Here is a 16,878-nt window from a genome sequence, read left to right on the forward strand (position 1 = left end):
GACTTTCTCCCCAAACATTAAAAAATGTAAAACCCTTCTTAGCTTGTGAATCATTAAAGAACTTTCAGAATGCTATATAGTTTGCTGGCTCTTGTCTTAAGCTATTAGTTTAAAATTTGTTTTTGAATTTTTATTGTTTTCTGTTTTGAAGTGCAACTTAAATAAATATACAAAGCTTAGGTATATAGTCTAATTAATTTTCTTTGTAAACACCTGTGTGACTACCACCTGTACGGAGACATAGACAGATGTTCTCCAGGACCCCAGCAGGTGTGAATACGCCCCACTCAATACCTGCCCCACCTTTCCGAAAGGTAACCACAATTCTGAACTCTGTTAGAGTTTTGTCTATCTTTGAACTTCATATAAGTGGAATCATAGTATTCCACTATTCCTACCTGTTATCTTTCTTTAAAGTTTATTATTATCATCCTTTTTTAGTAATCTCTACACCCAACATGGGGTTCGAACTCACCACCCTGAGATCAAGAGCCATATGCTCTCTGACCAAGCCACCTTCAATACCTATTATTTTTTGTGTATGATTTCTTATGTTACCCATTCAGTCATTGTAATATGAATCCTGAATTTACTGTAGTGTACCTTAAATTAGTACTTTTACCACTTGCTAAAAACATAAGAGCTGTACAATAGTTTAACTCTATTTGCCTGCCTCACCTTTTGTGTATTGTCATATATTTTTTCTAAAGTTTTGAAACCCTGTAAGATATTGCCATCATTGCTTTAAGTGGTCAAATTCTTATATGACCCACACAATACTCGTGCTGGTGTTCCTCCTTCTTGCAGTATTTTTTGGCCATATGTTAGTACTGTAAACACAACTGCTTTAACTCTGTTGCATAGCTTCTTTTCATAACATAAACAGTGAGAAATGTAATTGTTTCTGTATTTTCACCTCTTCATGAGCAGTTTAACAACATCATACTGTTGTTAAACAGTATCATCATTTTCAGTAGAACTGAAAAAAAATGTTTAATTGTGGTAAAATGCACATAACATAAAACTTATCATCTTAACCACGTTTAAGTGTGCAAGTCAGTAGTGTTTAAGTATATTTTCATTGTTGTGCAACCAATCTCCAGAATTTTTTCATCTTTCAAAACGGAAACTCTGTACACATTAAACAAGACCCATTTCCCCCTTTCCCACACTCTTTCTACACATTTGACTACTCTAGCTACTGCATGTAAGTGGAATCATACACATTTGTCCTTTCGTGACTGGCTTATTTCATTCCACATGATGTCTTGAAGGTTCGTACAAATGCTGGACCATGTGTCAGAATCTCTTTCCTTTCAAGGCTGAATTATAATCCATTGTATGTGTATATATGCCACATTTTATTTATCTATTCTTTGTCAGTAGACATTTGGGTTGCTTCGCTATTGTGAATAATGGGAAACAGTGTAATTAAAAAAAATGCCTCTTTGTGGTTATCTCAAAAAAACAGTACTGTTATATAAACTAAAAGTTTGCTTCCTAGACATACATGGCACTGAAATATCAGCAAAAAAAAAAAAAAAAAGGCTAAATGCCAAAATAAATAATACGTATACCTGTTGTAAGTTTTTACCTAAACCAGAGGTGGCCAATGACTGATACAGTTTTTTGTTTGGCTGGCAAGCTTTCTTAAAAACTGAATCTGTTGCAGTAGCCTTCAACCTAAAAAAATCCCAATTTCCCCCTATCCTGAAAAATCTCAATATTCGGTAAAACTGAACTCTCCTTCCTGCTGGGGCTGAGCGTCCCTCACTCCCTTTTGGTGGACGTAGGATCTCCAGCTTCCCATCGATAACCCTCCCCTCCTCTGTACAGGCTCCCTGCACGGCCCCAGGGGCATGTCAGTCTGCAACCCCCAACCTAATGATACATTCATTGTGCACAGTTGTGAAGTCCAACGTGTGAAGAGACAGATGTGGAGAAGAGACCCATCTAGAAGTCAGGACAACCAGGTCAAACACAGCAGCCTTGGAATCGAACAGCTCTTGCCTGGTTCAAGTCGGGGTGACTAGGACGTTTCTCCAGGACCGTTCAGATCCAAAGCGCTGAACCTGGTGCCCACAGGCCTAATGGGATCCAGGGACGGGGGAAAAATGCATCTGCCTTCCCCCTAAGCTCTCACTGACATGTAGCGTTTCCTTCCACCATGAAAGCAGGCAACAAATCTCAGCCACACTAGCGGGACCGGTGGCTTTGTCTCTGACCTAAGTCAGATATTTTTATACTGCCTTCTAATTGTCATAGCTAGTTTGGAGCATCATTTATGTTCATCACCACTCAGAAATCACAGTAGCCAACAGACCTACTGCTTGTCATTCAATGCTTTAATAAAAAAAAAAACAAAACATATATGACTACATCCAAATTTGTTTAAAATATTTTGACAACTGTATTTGGATATAATTTGTTCCCTTTCCTATGTATTTTGCTTATTTTTGTTGAGTTACTGGGGTTACAGGGTAATATTTACTCTTTAGGGGTGATCTGTTGCTGTGTATAAATGACTGGGCTTTGGAATAAGAAATTCAGACCCCTCTTACTAGCCAAGTGATTTCTTCTGCAAGTTACTTGACTGCCTAGAAAATCATTTCTCCATCTGTAAAATAGCAGGAACATTACAAGCTGCCACGGGGTCAGATGACATAACTAATGGGAAATGTAACTGTGAGCCATTCTGCAGATACCACTTGCTACTATTACTGTTATTGTATTTACCACACTGAGGCAAATAGGTAACATTTATTACATTATACAGAACATAAATAGTGTTATGTTTACTATAATGTAGAGTCCACCTGGCTTCCTCATGCTCCCAAACCAGATGTAAATTTCATCACTGGGAAGCCCAATTATTCTGAGCAAGGCCTTTGTGAAAATCTCTATGCTTTTCCCTCTTCCCTTTTAACACTTAAGTCCTAATTGTTGCTCAGTATTGTACACCGGGCCCTACTTCTCAAAAATGCATACTTGGGGGCACCTGGGTGGCTCAGTCAGTTAAGCATCTGCCTTTGGCTCAGGTCATGATCCCAGGGTCCTGGGATTGAGCCCCTCATCGGGCTCCCTGCTCGGCAGGAAGCCTGCTTCTCCCTCTTCCCCTCCCTCCTCGGCTTGCGCACTCTCTCTCTCTCTCAAAAATAAATAAATAAAATCTTTAAAAAAAAATGCATACTTGGCTCCCAACAGGAGGTGTGCGAGCCTACCCAAAGGTTTAGCTGGTACATTGGCTGCTGGCTGCTGTAGGGAAGACAGGAAAGCTACCACGGGGAGAAGCGGGGGATCATGCCCCTCTGTCAACACATAGGGACAAACACCAATATATAAAACGAGTCAACTCACATCCACCTCTGAACAAAGTGAGTCCACACACAGAGGAGACACTGGCCATTTCCGACAAGTCTCTGTGATCAGACATTTTAAATATTCCATGCTTGGAATTTATAGCTGACAAGGCCTTTTTGAATTACATTACATTACAAACATTTAATTTTTCAAAGTCCACGCAGAAGCCAGCAAGCTCGGGGGCCTATTAATCAGGAAAGGCATTCTGCAGAGCCCAATTCTCGGTCGGAGCACAGGGGAGGCTTAATCATGATTTATGTGTCCAAAGTTCCAGGGCCCCGGCCTCAGCAAGCTCCCACGATGGCCTCCCATTCTCTCTCCCCTGGGTTGGCACAGACCTGGCTTCGGCCCCCTGGACCCTCTTCAATGCGGCCAGAGCCGCCAAGACACCCAGGGCACAGGTGGACTCGGCGAGCGTGATTTATGTGGGCAAAATATTCAGCCATGCTCATTTCAATTAGTTTAAAAGGAAGGGTGACATAATGTGAACATGAGCAAATAACAGTTAAAGGCCAAACTATAAAGCTAGGAGGGATCCTCAGAGGGAATCGAAGGCTGGAGGGCTTCTTGACGGGTTCATCATTTATTATTTTTTAGATCAAACCGAATCTCAGGGGCTATTTATGGATGGTACCAGGCACTCTGCATGTCACTCCCACAAGGCCCCTGTGAGGTGGGTACTGTCACTACTACCACTTTTCAGACTGGGACACTGTAACTTGGAGAAACTTATAAACATTCTCTGAGTCCCACCAGCGCTGAGTGGCAGCCGGACTCAAACCTGGGGCCCCCATTCCGGGGCCCCAGCTCTGGACCAGCACTTCTGTTTTCACTGGGCAGGCCAGTCACCTGGGCCATCTGGTTAGAACTCAGATTCCCGGCCCGACCCTCAGAGATTTTGAGGCAATTGTTCTGGGAGGGGCCCAGAAATGTGCATTTCTCACAGACTTCCAGATGATGCTGATGCTGCTGGTCCACAGACCATGGGCTTCATGGGGCCCCCTAAGCTGTATGCAAAATTCTGGCATTCTCTATGGAAAAGGTCCAATGCCCTCGTCAGATACGTGACTCAAAAAGATTAAGAACCACTGGTTTGGTGTGGAGGTTTCTCTGAAATGGGAGATCCTGGAAGGAAAGGACCTTATCAGAGAGGACCTTAGGCTGGCAGAGCAGGGCCCAATGCCCTGCCCCGCCCCTCCCCAATGCTGGTCTTGATGCCTGTCGCCAAACCATGTCAGCAGACTAGGGCCCACAGCCCGGCTGCTTATTTTTGTAAATAAAGTTTCAGCGGAACCAGGGTTGGGATTAGCTTGGGACAAGTGAGACAGAGTGGATCCTATCTTTATTTAGGATTTGGGTATTTTTGGGGCGCCTGGGTGGCTGTCGGTTAAGTGTCTGCCTTGGGCTCAGGTCATGATCTCGGGGTCCTGGGATTGAGCCCCATGTCGGGCTCCCTGCTCAGCGGTGAGTCTGCTTCTCCCTCTCCCTCTGCCTGCCGCACCCCCTGCTTGTGCTCTCTGTCAAATAAATAAATAAAATCTTAAAAAAAAAAAACCTGGGTATTTTGTCCACAAACTTTTTTTTTTTTTTTTACTGATTTTGCTTCTAAAATTTTTTTCATTAAAATATATCTCGATGACTGAGTTTTTGGGTATTCTCTTAAGTTTTGCACCAAGGTAAATGCCTCTCTTGCCCCACCCTAGTCCTGGCCCTGGAACTTTCCACTAGACCCTCTATCAGCATGTACATGCATCTATTTCTCAAGAAGCATCCTGCAAGCAGGGGCTCATTTGTGTGGCTTACGAGCCAGAAGAGTGTGCCGTATGTTTGGGCTCTAGTTCTTAAGAGAAGAACTAACTGAATCAGGCTGGAAATCCAAAGATGATATGCTACAACATGACTGGGAGGCAAATTTGTGATGACAGTGTTAGAAAAATACTTGGTTGGTTCCTCATAGTTGGAAAAATATCAATAGTAAAATAAATAATCAACACTTTGCTCTTTTCTCCCCTCTTCTGGCCTATGAGACCCTCAACCTAAAAGACAGACCTAAATTCCTGAGGCGTTTCAGGTGGGATTTAAAACTCCACCCTGATTCTTAGGCTAGCCTTATTTATTTATTTTTTTTTGGTCCCAGTCCCTTCACAGGAAAAAAGATAAAGCAGCATAAAGAAGGAGGGGCGCAGGGCCACTCAGGGCCAGAAAGAAGGGAACCGGCCTTACCTTGAAAGAGCATTGTCTGGCTGAAGTCACTGCGCATGTCATTCCGACACACGGCCTGGACTCGGAACAGGTAAAGGCTATCAGGTGACACGTGGCTAATGGTGGCTTTCTGCAGGTGAAGAAAGAAAAGGCAGTGAGTTGGTTTTGAAGGTCGCTGCATGCTTTACCTTCTGAAGCCGAACCTAAAATCAGGTGAAGTATTCCTTTTAGGTTTCTGGGTCCCATGGCCAAGCTTGAGAGCCATGATACTTCCCTACTGACCAAAGGCTCACTTTGAAAGGGAAGGAAGTTCAGAAATAACTGGCTGGGAGTCTGTTTTCAACACTCACATGTGCAGGGTAACAGATGCAACAGAATCAGTCTTGACTCACTCTTGACTGTGGCTTGGAACATGTCTCCAGCCTTCTTACCACTCGCCAAACTTGGACTTCTTCCTTAATGACCATACCTTTTGTATAGTTATAAACTATCATTATTGACCCTAGACAGTCTCTAGAATTATCAAGTATACTGAATTTTCAGAACCATACAGAGTTCTTAATATCAATAACAAAATCTTGGTGCATAGGTTTCTTTGCAGTTCAAAGGCCTCTTTGTACCTTGACTAATGGATAATATGGGGCACGATGCCAGGAGAGATCACCTGACTAGAGGCCAGATGTCACGAGATCTACCTTTGTCACATCACTCACTAGCGGCATGATTCCAAGCCAGTTGCTCAATGTCTTTCGGCCTCTGCCAGCTTCAACTGTTAAATGGGAAGAGTAGCAGTGACCTCACAGGGTTCTTGTGAGTGCTCCGTAACATAGGCCATGCAAAGCTAGTTCACAGGTATTCCACACCACACAAAAGAAAGAATGCCCCCCGGTCTAGAGGTTAGCAAGCTACAGCCCACGGGCCAAATCCGGCCCACTATCTGTTTTTATAAATAAAGTTTTATTAGCACACCGCCACACCCATTCATTTACATGTTGTCTGTGGCAGCTTTCACCCCACAACGGGAGAGTTGAGTAGCTGCCATAAAGACCTTATGGCCTCGAAAGCCCCCCAATTTTACTATCTGGCTCTTTCTAAAAAGTGTTTTGCCAATCCCTGGTCAAGCATCATCAGCTAAATCCAGATCCCCACTCCTCAAAGCTTTATTCCAAGAGCCTCTGAAAAGGAGAAAATGGAAAATTCCTAAAAAGCAAGCAGCCCTTGCTTCCTGAAACAACACACAACAAAAGGAACTGATTTTCAAAGACTGCCTAATGGATGAACTGTCCCGTCACTGAAACGTATATTCTGGGCCAGGTATGGAAAGCAACTCTGGGAGCTTAACCACTGAGTGGGTTTCCCCGACATGGCTAGTGAGATGCTCTGAACAGGTGCGCCAATATGACTGACTACACTACATGTGTGGCCTCACGAATGGCTTCCTGGGGATGGCACTGGGTTGGGGTCAAGTTACTTCACTCGAAGACTCATTTCCGCCTTTTGGAAAAGGCAGGTAATAACACCTGCCCCACAGGTGTGTAGCGAGGCCACGAGGAAGAAGGGCACAAGCTGGAAAAGGCTTCACGAATGTTAAGTGTTACGTTTAGGTTTCGGAGCCACCGCCACTGTTCAGTTAGAGAACAGCTTTGTTGCCACTAAGTCAGCACTCGACTTCTTGAGGAATTAAGGAAATTCATTTTGTGTGTCCCCAAAGAAAATAACCACCCTTAGAAAATTCTGATAAAAAAGAACTTGCTGTCAAAGCACGTTTTTCTCACCACCTCTCCCTTTCTCTGAAACTAATTTGTGCCTCATTCTCTAAACCTCTGACCCCTGTTCTGTCTTCGTTTGGAGCAAAGTCTTTGCTCCATCTATGCAAGGGTTTATTAGAATTCACTCCCAGCCGGTATCTATTTATCTTTGTGTGTTTAATTATTTTCCACTTAGAACAAGAAACTGCATAAGCACCTAGACAAGTTTCTGCTGATTAATGCAAGTCATCTTTACTCCAGAAAGAGAAAAATCCCTTATGAACTTCCAGTAGTGACAAGAGAAAGGTTAGAACACGTCACAACCTTGGGTGCCTTTCAACAGATTTCTCTCTGATTTCATGAAGCTCATCATTCCCTAATATGACCCAGATAATAATGTCTACTGGGGAAATTGAAAATATAAATAGAAATGAAGTAAAGGAATCTTCATCTAAAAGAATATGAAAAGTATTATTCCATAACTGATTGAATGGGCCCTGGGGACTCTGGATTGGGAAGAAAAAAAAAAGTGATAACCGTCATTAAGAACCCCACTTGGTGCTACTGTATTTTTCATACGCACATACAATTATGGTTTCATTACGCCAGAGCCTTTTTTTGATTAACAATAAGTGCAAGGCTTTCAAACCTAAATGTGTCACTCTGAGTTTCTAGGCAAAGACTTCAAGCCTCCGGCTTGTTGGGAGCGTTTGCTTTTCCAGCCCAGAAGACAGCATCTGCAAACGTCTGTTCGGAAGGGCCCCGTTGGGTGTTGGCCATTAAACATTGATGTAAATGTTCACATGAGAAGCTGAATTGGGCGTGGACGGCTCACAGTGAGGTTAGAGTCGAGGGTCTGAGAGCCCGAGAACAGTGATTAAAAAATCACATGGTCGTCATAGGGCTCCTCCGTGGAACGGTCACCTGTAAGGCTGATCGAGTACAGGAGTGGTGGGGCCGGCGGACAGCTGCCTCGTGAGAGTGACTGAAGTAGCAGCAGACGGGGGGGAGGGGGAGGTCTAGTAACAATAGCCTGCCTTTATCTAGCACTCACTAGAGCTAGGACCTGTCGTGCGTTTGCATAGCTCATTTAATATTTACAATAACCAGATGCGCTAAAAAGCGCTTCGTGGAAACTCTATTGCAGCTAGTGGTTTTTCGAATGAAAGAACAAGCAGTCCGTTGTGAAGAGCCTGATTCCAAAGAAATGACCTAGCTTTTCCTGGTGGTGTAGTTAGGCAGCGGGGTAAGTGTGGACGGAGCCCCGGGACCGGGGAGGGAGGGGGGAGCTCGGACCACGGGCCCCGCGGCAGCAGCTGCACCACAAAGCACAGCCCGGGCGGCGGGAGCGGCGCCGACACAGAGAAGGCACCCCGCGCGGGCGCAGGGGGCCCCTCTCCGAACTGCCCTCGCCGTCCTGAACACAACAGGGAGCTTTTACCAAGTCCTTGTCGCTGTCCTTCGTGAACGTCTTCTCCTTCTCGTCCTCGTTCTTGGTCCAGCTGTAGGAGATCATGTAGTTCATGATGGGCGGGTGGTAGATGGTCTCCGGCTGGCTCCACGACACCTGCAGCGCCGTCTGGTTCAGAGGCTGCACCTTCATGTGGATGGGCGGAGAACTGCAAACTGAAGACAGCACACGGCCACGCTCAGGGACCCCGGGCGCAGCACACGAGTCCATGCTCCGCCCGGAGTTCCTACACATTCCAACCTCCGAGGGCTGGCACAGGAGTACTGGAAAGAGCCAAACTCCTTCCACCCAGATTCACCTCCTGCTAACAGTTTGCACCTCTGTGTTCTCCCTCCCTCCCTCCATCCTTCCCTCTCTCTCTCTCACACACACAATTGTTCTGCAAAATCACGGAAAGCAAGTGGCAAACATGCTGACACGTCACTCCTTAATACTCGGGCCTGCATCCCTTCAGAATAAGGCCATTCTCTTCTATAACTGCATTGCACTGCACACTTGCATTCCCCTCCCCAAATTCATAAGCTGAAGCCTCAATCCTCATGTCATGATATTTGAAGGTGGGGTCTTTGGGAGGGAACTGAGTCATGAGGGTGGAGCCCTCATTATGAAGGGGATTTGTGTTTTTATAAAAGAGAACCCCTTCACCCCTTCACCCCACCAGCAGACCGCCGTCTATGAACCAGGAAGTGGGCTCTCACCAGACAGCAAATCTGCCCGTGTCTTATCTTGCACTTGTTGGTCTCCAGGACCATGAGAACAAAGATTTCTGTTGTTTATAAACCACCCAGGCTATGGTCGTTTGTTGTAGCAGCCTGAGCTAAGACAATAACCATAATAGCGTTATCATACCTAAGAATATAAACACTAATTCAATAATACGATCTGAGGGGCGCCTGGGTGGCGCAGTAGCTTGGTTTCAGCTCAGGTCATGATCTCAGGGTCGTGGGATCGAGCCCTGTGTGGTGCTCCCTGCTCAGCAGAGTCTGAGATTTCTCTCTCTTTCTCCCTCTGCCCCTCCTGGTCTCTCACATAAATAAATACATAAATCTTTAAAAAAATAACATCTGATATATAGTCCATATTCAAATTTACCTAATAGTGTGCAATGATTATTTCTAGCCATTCCCCCTCCCCCCCAATTCCATGTTGTATTTAGTTGTCACAACACCTTAGCCTCTTCAAATCTACTAGAGTCCCCTGGCCTTTTTCTTTCCATGGTGACTTATTTGAAGAAGCCAGGCCATTTGATTTGTGGGGTATTCCAACAAACTGAAATTGTAGATGCAATTTGGCTGTAAATAGTTCAGAGTATAAACAAATATAATTTAAAATGAGACTTTAAAGAATTTTAAAGCAAAGACACAAAAACAGGGATGATTTTCCTCTGGACTGGCAGTACCTCGTGTAATTACCCTGATGAGGAGCCTGAGGAAAAGCCAGGCAAATTCTCCTTTTCACCCCTTGTGGCTGGCAGGTTTGGAGGGAGGTGGTTCTCCATCTATCGACAGACAAGGCCATTCAAGGGTCAACACTATCAAGCTGGCCTTTAACAGTGTGACATAGGCCTTCAAATGTGTTCTTTCCCAGTGGCCATCATTCCTGCCTCCAGGGGGCTTAAGTCTAACAGCAGGGTTTCTGAGCCTCAGCATTACTGACCTTGAGCCAGACAATCCCTTGTTCTTGGGGGGCTGTCACGTGCACCGTAGGATGTTTAGCAGCATCCCTGCTCTCTACCCAGTAGATACCAGGAGCACTCCCTGCCTGAGTTATGACAACCAAAAAGGTCCCTGGATAATGCCAGATGTCCCCTGGAAAGCCAGTCGCCCCCAGCTGAGAACCACGGGTCTGAAGCGGCGGGGAGATGGGGATTCAGCAAAGAATGACAGGTGCAGCTGGTATTACACACCTGGACAGAATGGATGCATGTGAGGAGAGGTACGTGGTGTTTTCCAAGCACAGGAGGGGAGGATCTGACTCAGGTTTTGCGAGCGACTCTCCCGAGGAAGGCGCATCTGCCCGAGAGCCGACAGGTGAGTGGAGGTGAAAGGGGTGGGAGTACGAGGGGGCAGGTCAAGGGACTACAGCAGGGGGAAGGCCTGAGGGGCCAGAAGGAAGCCAGCAGGGCTGGGTCCAGGCCCAGAGAACAAGGCAAGAGGCAAGCAGTGACAGGGGCAGCTGGAGTGAGAGGCCTCACACCCCAGGTGCAAAGTCTGGTTTTTATCCTATGAGCACTGAGAAGCCACTAGAAAGAACTGAACCAGAGAACGATGCAAGCAGGTTTGCACTTCTCAAGATCCCTTGAGCTTCTACCTCCAGGTAGCAGAACCTGGAGGAGCCCGGAGTGAAGGAGGGAGGTGGGGGAGAGGTGCTGCAGGGGGTCAGCCTTGCAGACCAGAGAGAGGGTACGAGAACAGCGGCTTCTAGAGCAAAGAGAGGAAAACCGAGAGAGGCCGAGTGATGTGCTGGACTAGGAAGGGTGTGAGGGAGAGGGGAGCAGTGAGGACCATGCTCAGGTTAGGGGTGCAGGAGGTGAGCAACACTGGAGGACAGGGGTCAGGGGACCATGGCTGGGTTCTGGCATCTCCCAGAAAATCAATCACAAGGCAAGCAGCCCACTGCGAGCCAGACTCCGTATTTTCTAAACAAGAGCCCCAAGCCCAAGGCTGCCCAGTGTAGCAGGATGGCTTTCCTGCCACAGAATCATGGGCCCAGCTTTAAGGACCTGGCTGCTGGAGACAAGTGGAGATTGATTTTGACAGGGAGGCATCCTTTTGCTCTTCAACTGCCAAATCATGCTTCAGCTGGAGAGATTCACTTTGTATGACTGAGACAGGAAGGAAGAAATAAATTAATGAGACATTCCCACTGACCCGCAGAACCCCGGGAGGCTTCGTGCTGCCTGCCGCGCAAATGCCACCAGCCCAGGGACATCAAACAAGGAATCTGAAGGGAGGCTTCCAGCGGGACGCGGGGATGTAATGACAACATGAGGACACTAGGTGGTGCTAACATACCACTTTTAAATACCCTAATTTACTAAGTGGCTGGTAGTTTCTCAAGACCATGGGGGTGGGGGGGGGGGGCAAGAATCAGGAAAAGATCTACACCCCATCTTTCCAGGTGCCAATAATGAGCCAAGGAGATTCATATATTAGAAAGCTTCTATCCCTCACAATGACGACCGTGTCAGATTTCCTGATTTCTACCTCTCTTCTCACATCCTACCATGTTCTTATTTAATCTCCCTTATTCTGAAGACATCACTCCTCTGCTCCAATTAGTGGTGAGCTGTATGGGGATACATATATCTCCAACAGTTACATCATAACCACACAAATAATTCTATCACCCACATGCGGATGCAACCATTCTTCTTATTTATTCTTTGAAATTAAAATAGCTCGGTTTTCCTTTTGATTAAGATGATTCATGTTAATGTTTTTAAAAAGAAACCCAAGTAATACAAAAAGAGAAGAGAGCTTAAAAAAAATCATCCAAAATCCCAGAATCTAGAGATAACCACTGTTCACTTTCTGGTGATCTCCTATTTGGGTATCTATTCATATACATGGAAAAGCACACACATACAATTTTATGTAAATGGGATGTGGTTTTACATAATAGTTGTTACATTGTTGTTGTGTTTTACCCAGTAAATCATGAAAATACTTCCTTGTCAATACAGAGGGCCTGGCATTACTGTTTTGAATGAGGGTATAGAGGTAGAGAACTCCACTGTCAATGAACTAGAAGAAAAAAAAAATATATATATATATATTTAAAATTGAAGCCTTTTATTTGAAACTAGCACTTAATTTTTTAAATGCTGAGATTATCATTTTGGAGAATCTGTGGATCACATGACAACTAGGGAGAATCTCTGTCCCACAGGACCTTTGTTAAAAAAAAAAACAACTATTTTTATTTGAGTAGAATTGACATACCATGTTACATTGTTTCAGGTATATAACAGTGTAGGAGAAAATACTGAGTGAAGCTCACAAAAAAGGCAGGTCTGGCCTCTAAGGAGACCATCTAATGGGATTGAAATTCAGTAACTGAGGGGTCCCCAAAGGTCCGCGCTTGTCCCAGACTACGTACTCAGTCTTTGAAGTGCAAAACCAGCTCAGGCAATATGTACAGGAATGAGCATGGCTGCATACCAGTAAAACTTCATTCATGGACACTACCTTCCAATTTCATATGATTTTCTTTTTTCTTTTATGTTTACTTGCACAGCTACTATTTAGATACCAAGTCATCTATAATAGTCATTTTTTATTCTATTTATTTAAACCTAAAAAACGTAGTTCACACATGGGTTTTCATGTGTTGGGAAATCTTTTGATTTTTTTTTTTAACTGTTTATAATAAAACAATTATTCCTAGCTCATGGTGGTACAGAAGGTTGTGGTCAAGTTGGCCCATGGGTCAGTGGTCTGCTGATCCCTGATGGAAGATAAAGGGAGGCCAAACTTTTATCTGAAGCATGTTTGCCACCTGCATTTGCATTCTTAGCACTGGATTCTGCCCCTCCACGCAGCCTGAGAGGCCGACTCCTCCACGGAGCTGAGACTCTTTCCTAGCACTTACTACTATGTGGAATTATACTACTGACTTCACTGATTACCTGTAATAAATAATCCAGCTGCCCACTAGAATGCAAACTCCACGAGGCTGGTACCTTTTCTGTCTTGCCTGCCACATTATCCCTGGTGCTTACAACAGAGCCTGGCACAGAGCTGGCCCTCAGTACCATTGTGGCTGAAGGCATGGCATGTTGGGTGGACGGGCTAAATGCCTGATTCCCCTGGTGCACAGGGCCTGCGTGCCATCACCCCCTCCATGACTGCCATTTTCCTCCCCCCTTCTCTCTGTCCAGCAACCCCCCTCACCCCGACCCGTCCTCCTTGAAGGTGTGGATTCAGCCTCACGCTTCCCCTCTGCCGTCTCTGTGCTTCCAGAGCTCCCCATTTCAACCTGCCCATCATGCATTGTCCCCATCAGCAGCCCACCTCTCCGTCTCTGTGACGGGGCTGTAGGCGCCTCCAGGGCAGAGACCACACTCTCCATCACTCATGCCCTCGACAGGGCCTCAAATTTCAATCACGGAACGAGGGAAGGTATTTAGCTCTTCAGTCAGGACCACTGATAAAGTTCCCATCTACAGAATTAGTGCCACACAGTCCATCCCTGGGGTCACCAAACCTCAAGTTTGTGTGAGGATCCTGTCCCCCAGGCTTTAACTCACATCTTCCGGTGAGGGGATGTTTGCCAATCAGAAAAAACATTCAGTCTACGGAGGTGACAAAACTCCAGTACGCTCAGTGGCTGGGGGGTGTGAGATGACCAGATGCCCTCCAAACAACAGGCACCTAAGCAGACAGGACATTCCTGTGCTCTGGAGTTCCAAGTTTTGCTTGCTTTTTCAGTGATGGAATCTCTTTCCCAAAAACCTCCCTTAAAATGCAAAATATAAAAACAGAGCATTGAGGAATTTTGTGGAACAGTTTGTAAAAGCTGGTATAACAAAGCATGGGCTCCAACGTACCCTTGTGTTCTCATCTATAAAATGGACGGCTGATACCTGGCAAAATCCTCCTCACAGGGTTGGGGTGAGGATTATAGAGAATAGTGGGGCTGAACAAGAATCTGTGAGGCTCAGGCCCAGTGGCAAATACAGGGATAAGCCACTGGGCCCACACAGTGGTGTTGTTTTTTTTTAAATGTCATATTTTACATATACAGCTGGATTTGTAAATTGGGCCTGCATCCATATGAAGCAGCAAAGCAGCCTCCCCTTCAGAGTGGGTGTGTGCGGGGGTGTGCTCACTTTTGCCACAGTCCCCACCACTCCCCATTGCCTCTGCCCGGCCCACGTCATCCACAGCTGCCCAGCCCCCAAGGTCAGCTAAGTTTTCCACTGGTCTCAAACGAGCACCAGGAGCCCTGTCTTAGGCATCCAACAGGTGCCCAGTACCCTTGACAATGACCATGGCAAGCTGCACCGAACCCAGGGAGTGGGCCAATCATCTTTTACACAAAATTGAAGCCTTTTAACCATGCGGGAGTGCCATAGCTGGCTCTCTAAACAAATATTCCCCTGCGAGGTGTTCCTGACATCAGCCTTCCCCTTCTCAGGGGCCTGATTACGTTCTCACTGATTGCTTTACACAAGAATCTCAGACGATGCTCGGTACCAGCTCTGAGAATTTCTGCCTTCATTCTGAACCACCTTTAATTATAAGCCCAGACTTTGTTAAATAATGGAGAGGCTTCTAACAGCGCACCCAAGGTCCTCTGATTCTAAATCAATGTCAAGGATCTTTTCTCAGTGGTTCTTAGAAAAGGGTCGTTTCCCGCCCAGCCCCACCCCTACCCCTCTTCCTTCTGGGGGGGAAATAAACTGATGTGACAGACTCTGTTTCAAAGTCCCGGGTAACCCGCAAGTGCCTTCAACTATTGAAGGGTCTCCTCCCTGCACCCCATAGCCCAAGTGTCCCGGGGAGGCAACAGGCTGATTCCTGATCAGGAGTCAAGGGGCCAGCGCTCCTCCAACATAGCAACTTGGCGCAGATTCATGATTTCACAATGCTTTCACCGGCAATCACACTGTGCCTGGGCCAGGGGGCTGGGGAAGGGGGAATCTGTGACATCATCTACCACACAGGGTGGGTGTCTGAGGGCCCCTGCCTGGCAGGGAGAGGGGGCAGTAACACTATCTCCTCTTGGAGCAGAAGAGACACACTCAAGTGGCCGGGAGCCATGGAGCCTCGCCTCAGACAGCTTAGACGCCTGTCACTTCTTTCTCCTCCCGGCTCAACTCAAGAACCCTTGAACATGGAGTCCTGTAGGGGAAATTTCCAAAGAAATGGCCTCAGGGAAGGATTTTTCTTTTTGAGGGGCTGAATCAAAGAGGCCTAGGTAAACACGAAAGCCCCCAAAGCAGACCATGTAGGATTTCAAACCTGTAATCCTGGTGCTCTGGGGTGTCACCTGCCCCACCCCCGGCCAAGAGCTCACAAAAGGGAAGCCGCACAGGGGACGATGGTGCCGGAACCAGGAAGGTGGACATCAAAGCCGGCCTCAGCTCCGGCCTTTTGGGTTTTTATGACATCTGAATAATGTCCATCTGGACCTGCCGGCTGCCAAGCACATGCCGAGGGCCAGGCTCCGTGCACTTATCTCAAAGAATCCATGCACGCATAGCTAAATCCGAGGGGTGCGTTCATTTATTCTCCTCATTAAAGATGATGAGGATATGGGGTTCAGGGAGCCCAAGTCACAACGCTGGGCCAATAACAGAGAGGGAGGAGGGTTCCAGACTAGAACCCAATCTGTTGTACTTGAAACCAGAGTGGGTGGTGGGCGAGCCATGGGAAGGTCATCAGCGTTCTATTCACACATCGGTTTTCCTATCTGCAAGATGGTAATAAAAATGTCAGGAGAGTTACTCAGAGGTTTCAAAGGTGAAATCGGCCCCAAACAGGTACGACACATGGCTACCGCAAGCCTCCTTCTGCTCTCAGCCTTCCCCATCCTCTCTGTTCTCAATGACAGAAGAGAGTATAAGGGTCTCTAGACAATTTCCAGAGCAGCCTCAAACTCCTTCGAGGCCCTGGATGGATGGAGCCCTATCACCATTCTCCCTATCAGAAATACAGTCTAAGCTTATGGTCCCCCAAACCATCATGGGGATGCTGGAAATACGTGGGGTGGTGCAGGGTGCCCACTCCCAAAGCCTTTCCTCTGCACCGTTCCGTGCTGACGTTGTAGTAGTAATGAGTACAATCTGATGAGCCTGGCCCTGGGCTGAGTTACTGCATGTCACAAACCGTGTCGTGAAATCCTCTCTGTTAATTCTCTCGGGCTCCTGGCTCCATCATTACCCCTGTTTTAGAGTCAGAGATCCAGGAGGGTCACCCATTCACTTTTTCACTTTGGAGCCAGACTGCTTTGGTTCTGGACATACCAGCTGTATGGTCTTGGATAAAGCGTGGGTAAAACTTTCAGGATAAATGAACGCAACGCGCAAGCACATTCTGACTGACGTATAGGAAGTGTGCTACAGAGAGTCGCTATGGTTAAGTATTTATT

General features: G+C 46.4%; 1 protein-coding gene across 2 annotated transcripts in view; it reads right to left on the bottom strand.

The window, feature by feature from the left end:
* PTPRG (protein tyrosine phosphatase receptor type G) overlaps positions 1-16,878 on the bottom strand; it is a 696,389-nt gene that overhangs the window by 94,049 nt on the left and 585,462 nt on the right. For both annotated transcript variants that reach the window (XM_028110376.2, XM_088021953.1), the window contains exons 9-10: positions 8,752-8,936; positions 5,584-5,692 (exon numbers count right to left, since the gene is read on the bottom strand). In XM_028110376.2, the coding sequence (XP_027966177.1) occupies positions 5,584-5,692; positions 8,752-8,936 (294 nt within the window). The remainder of the gene's footprint in view (positions 1-5,583; positions 5,693-8,751; positions 8,937-16,878) is intronic.

This window comes from Eumetopias jubatus, unplaced genomic scaffold, assembly GCF_037043125.1.
Source record: "Eumetopias jubatus isolate StellerSeaLion01/CBP00866 unplaced genomic scaffold, mEumJub1_p1.0 scaffold_1, whole genome shotgun sequence".
NCBI classification, from domain to species: domain Eukaryota; kingdom Metazoa; phylum Chordata; class Mammalia; order Carnivora; family Otariidae; genus Eumetopias; species Eumetopias jubatus.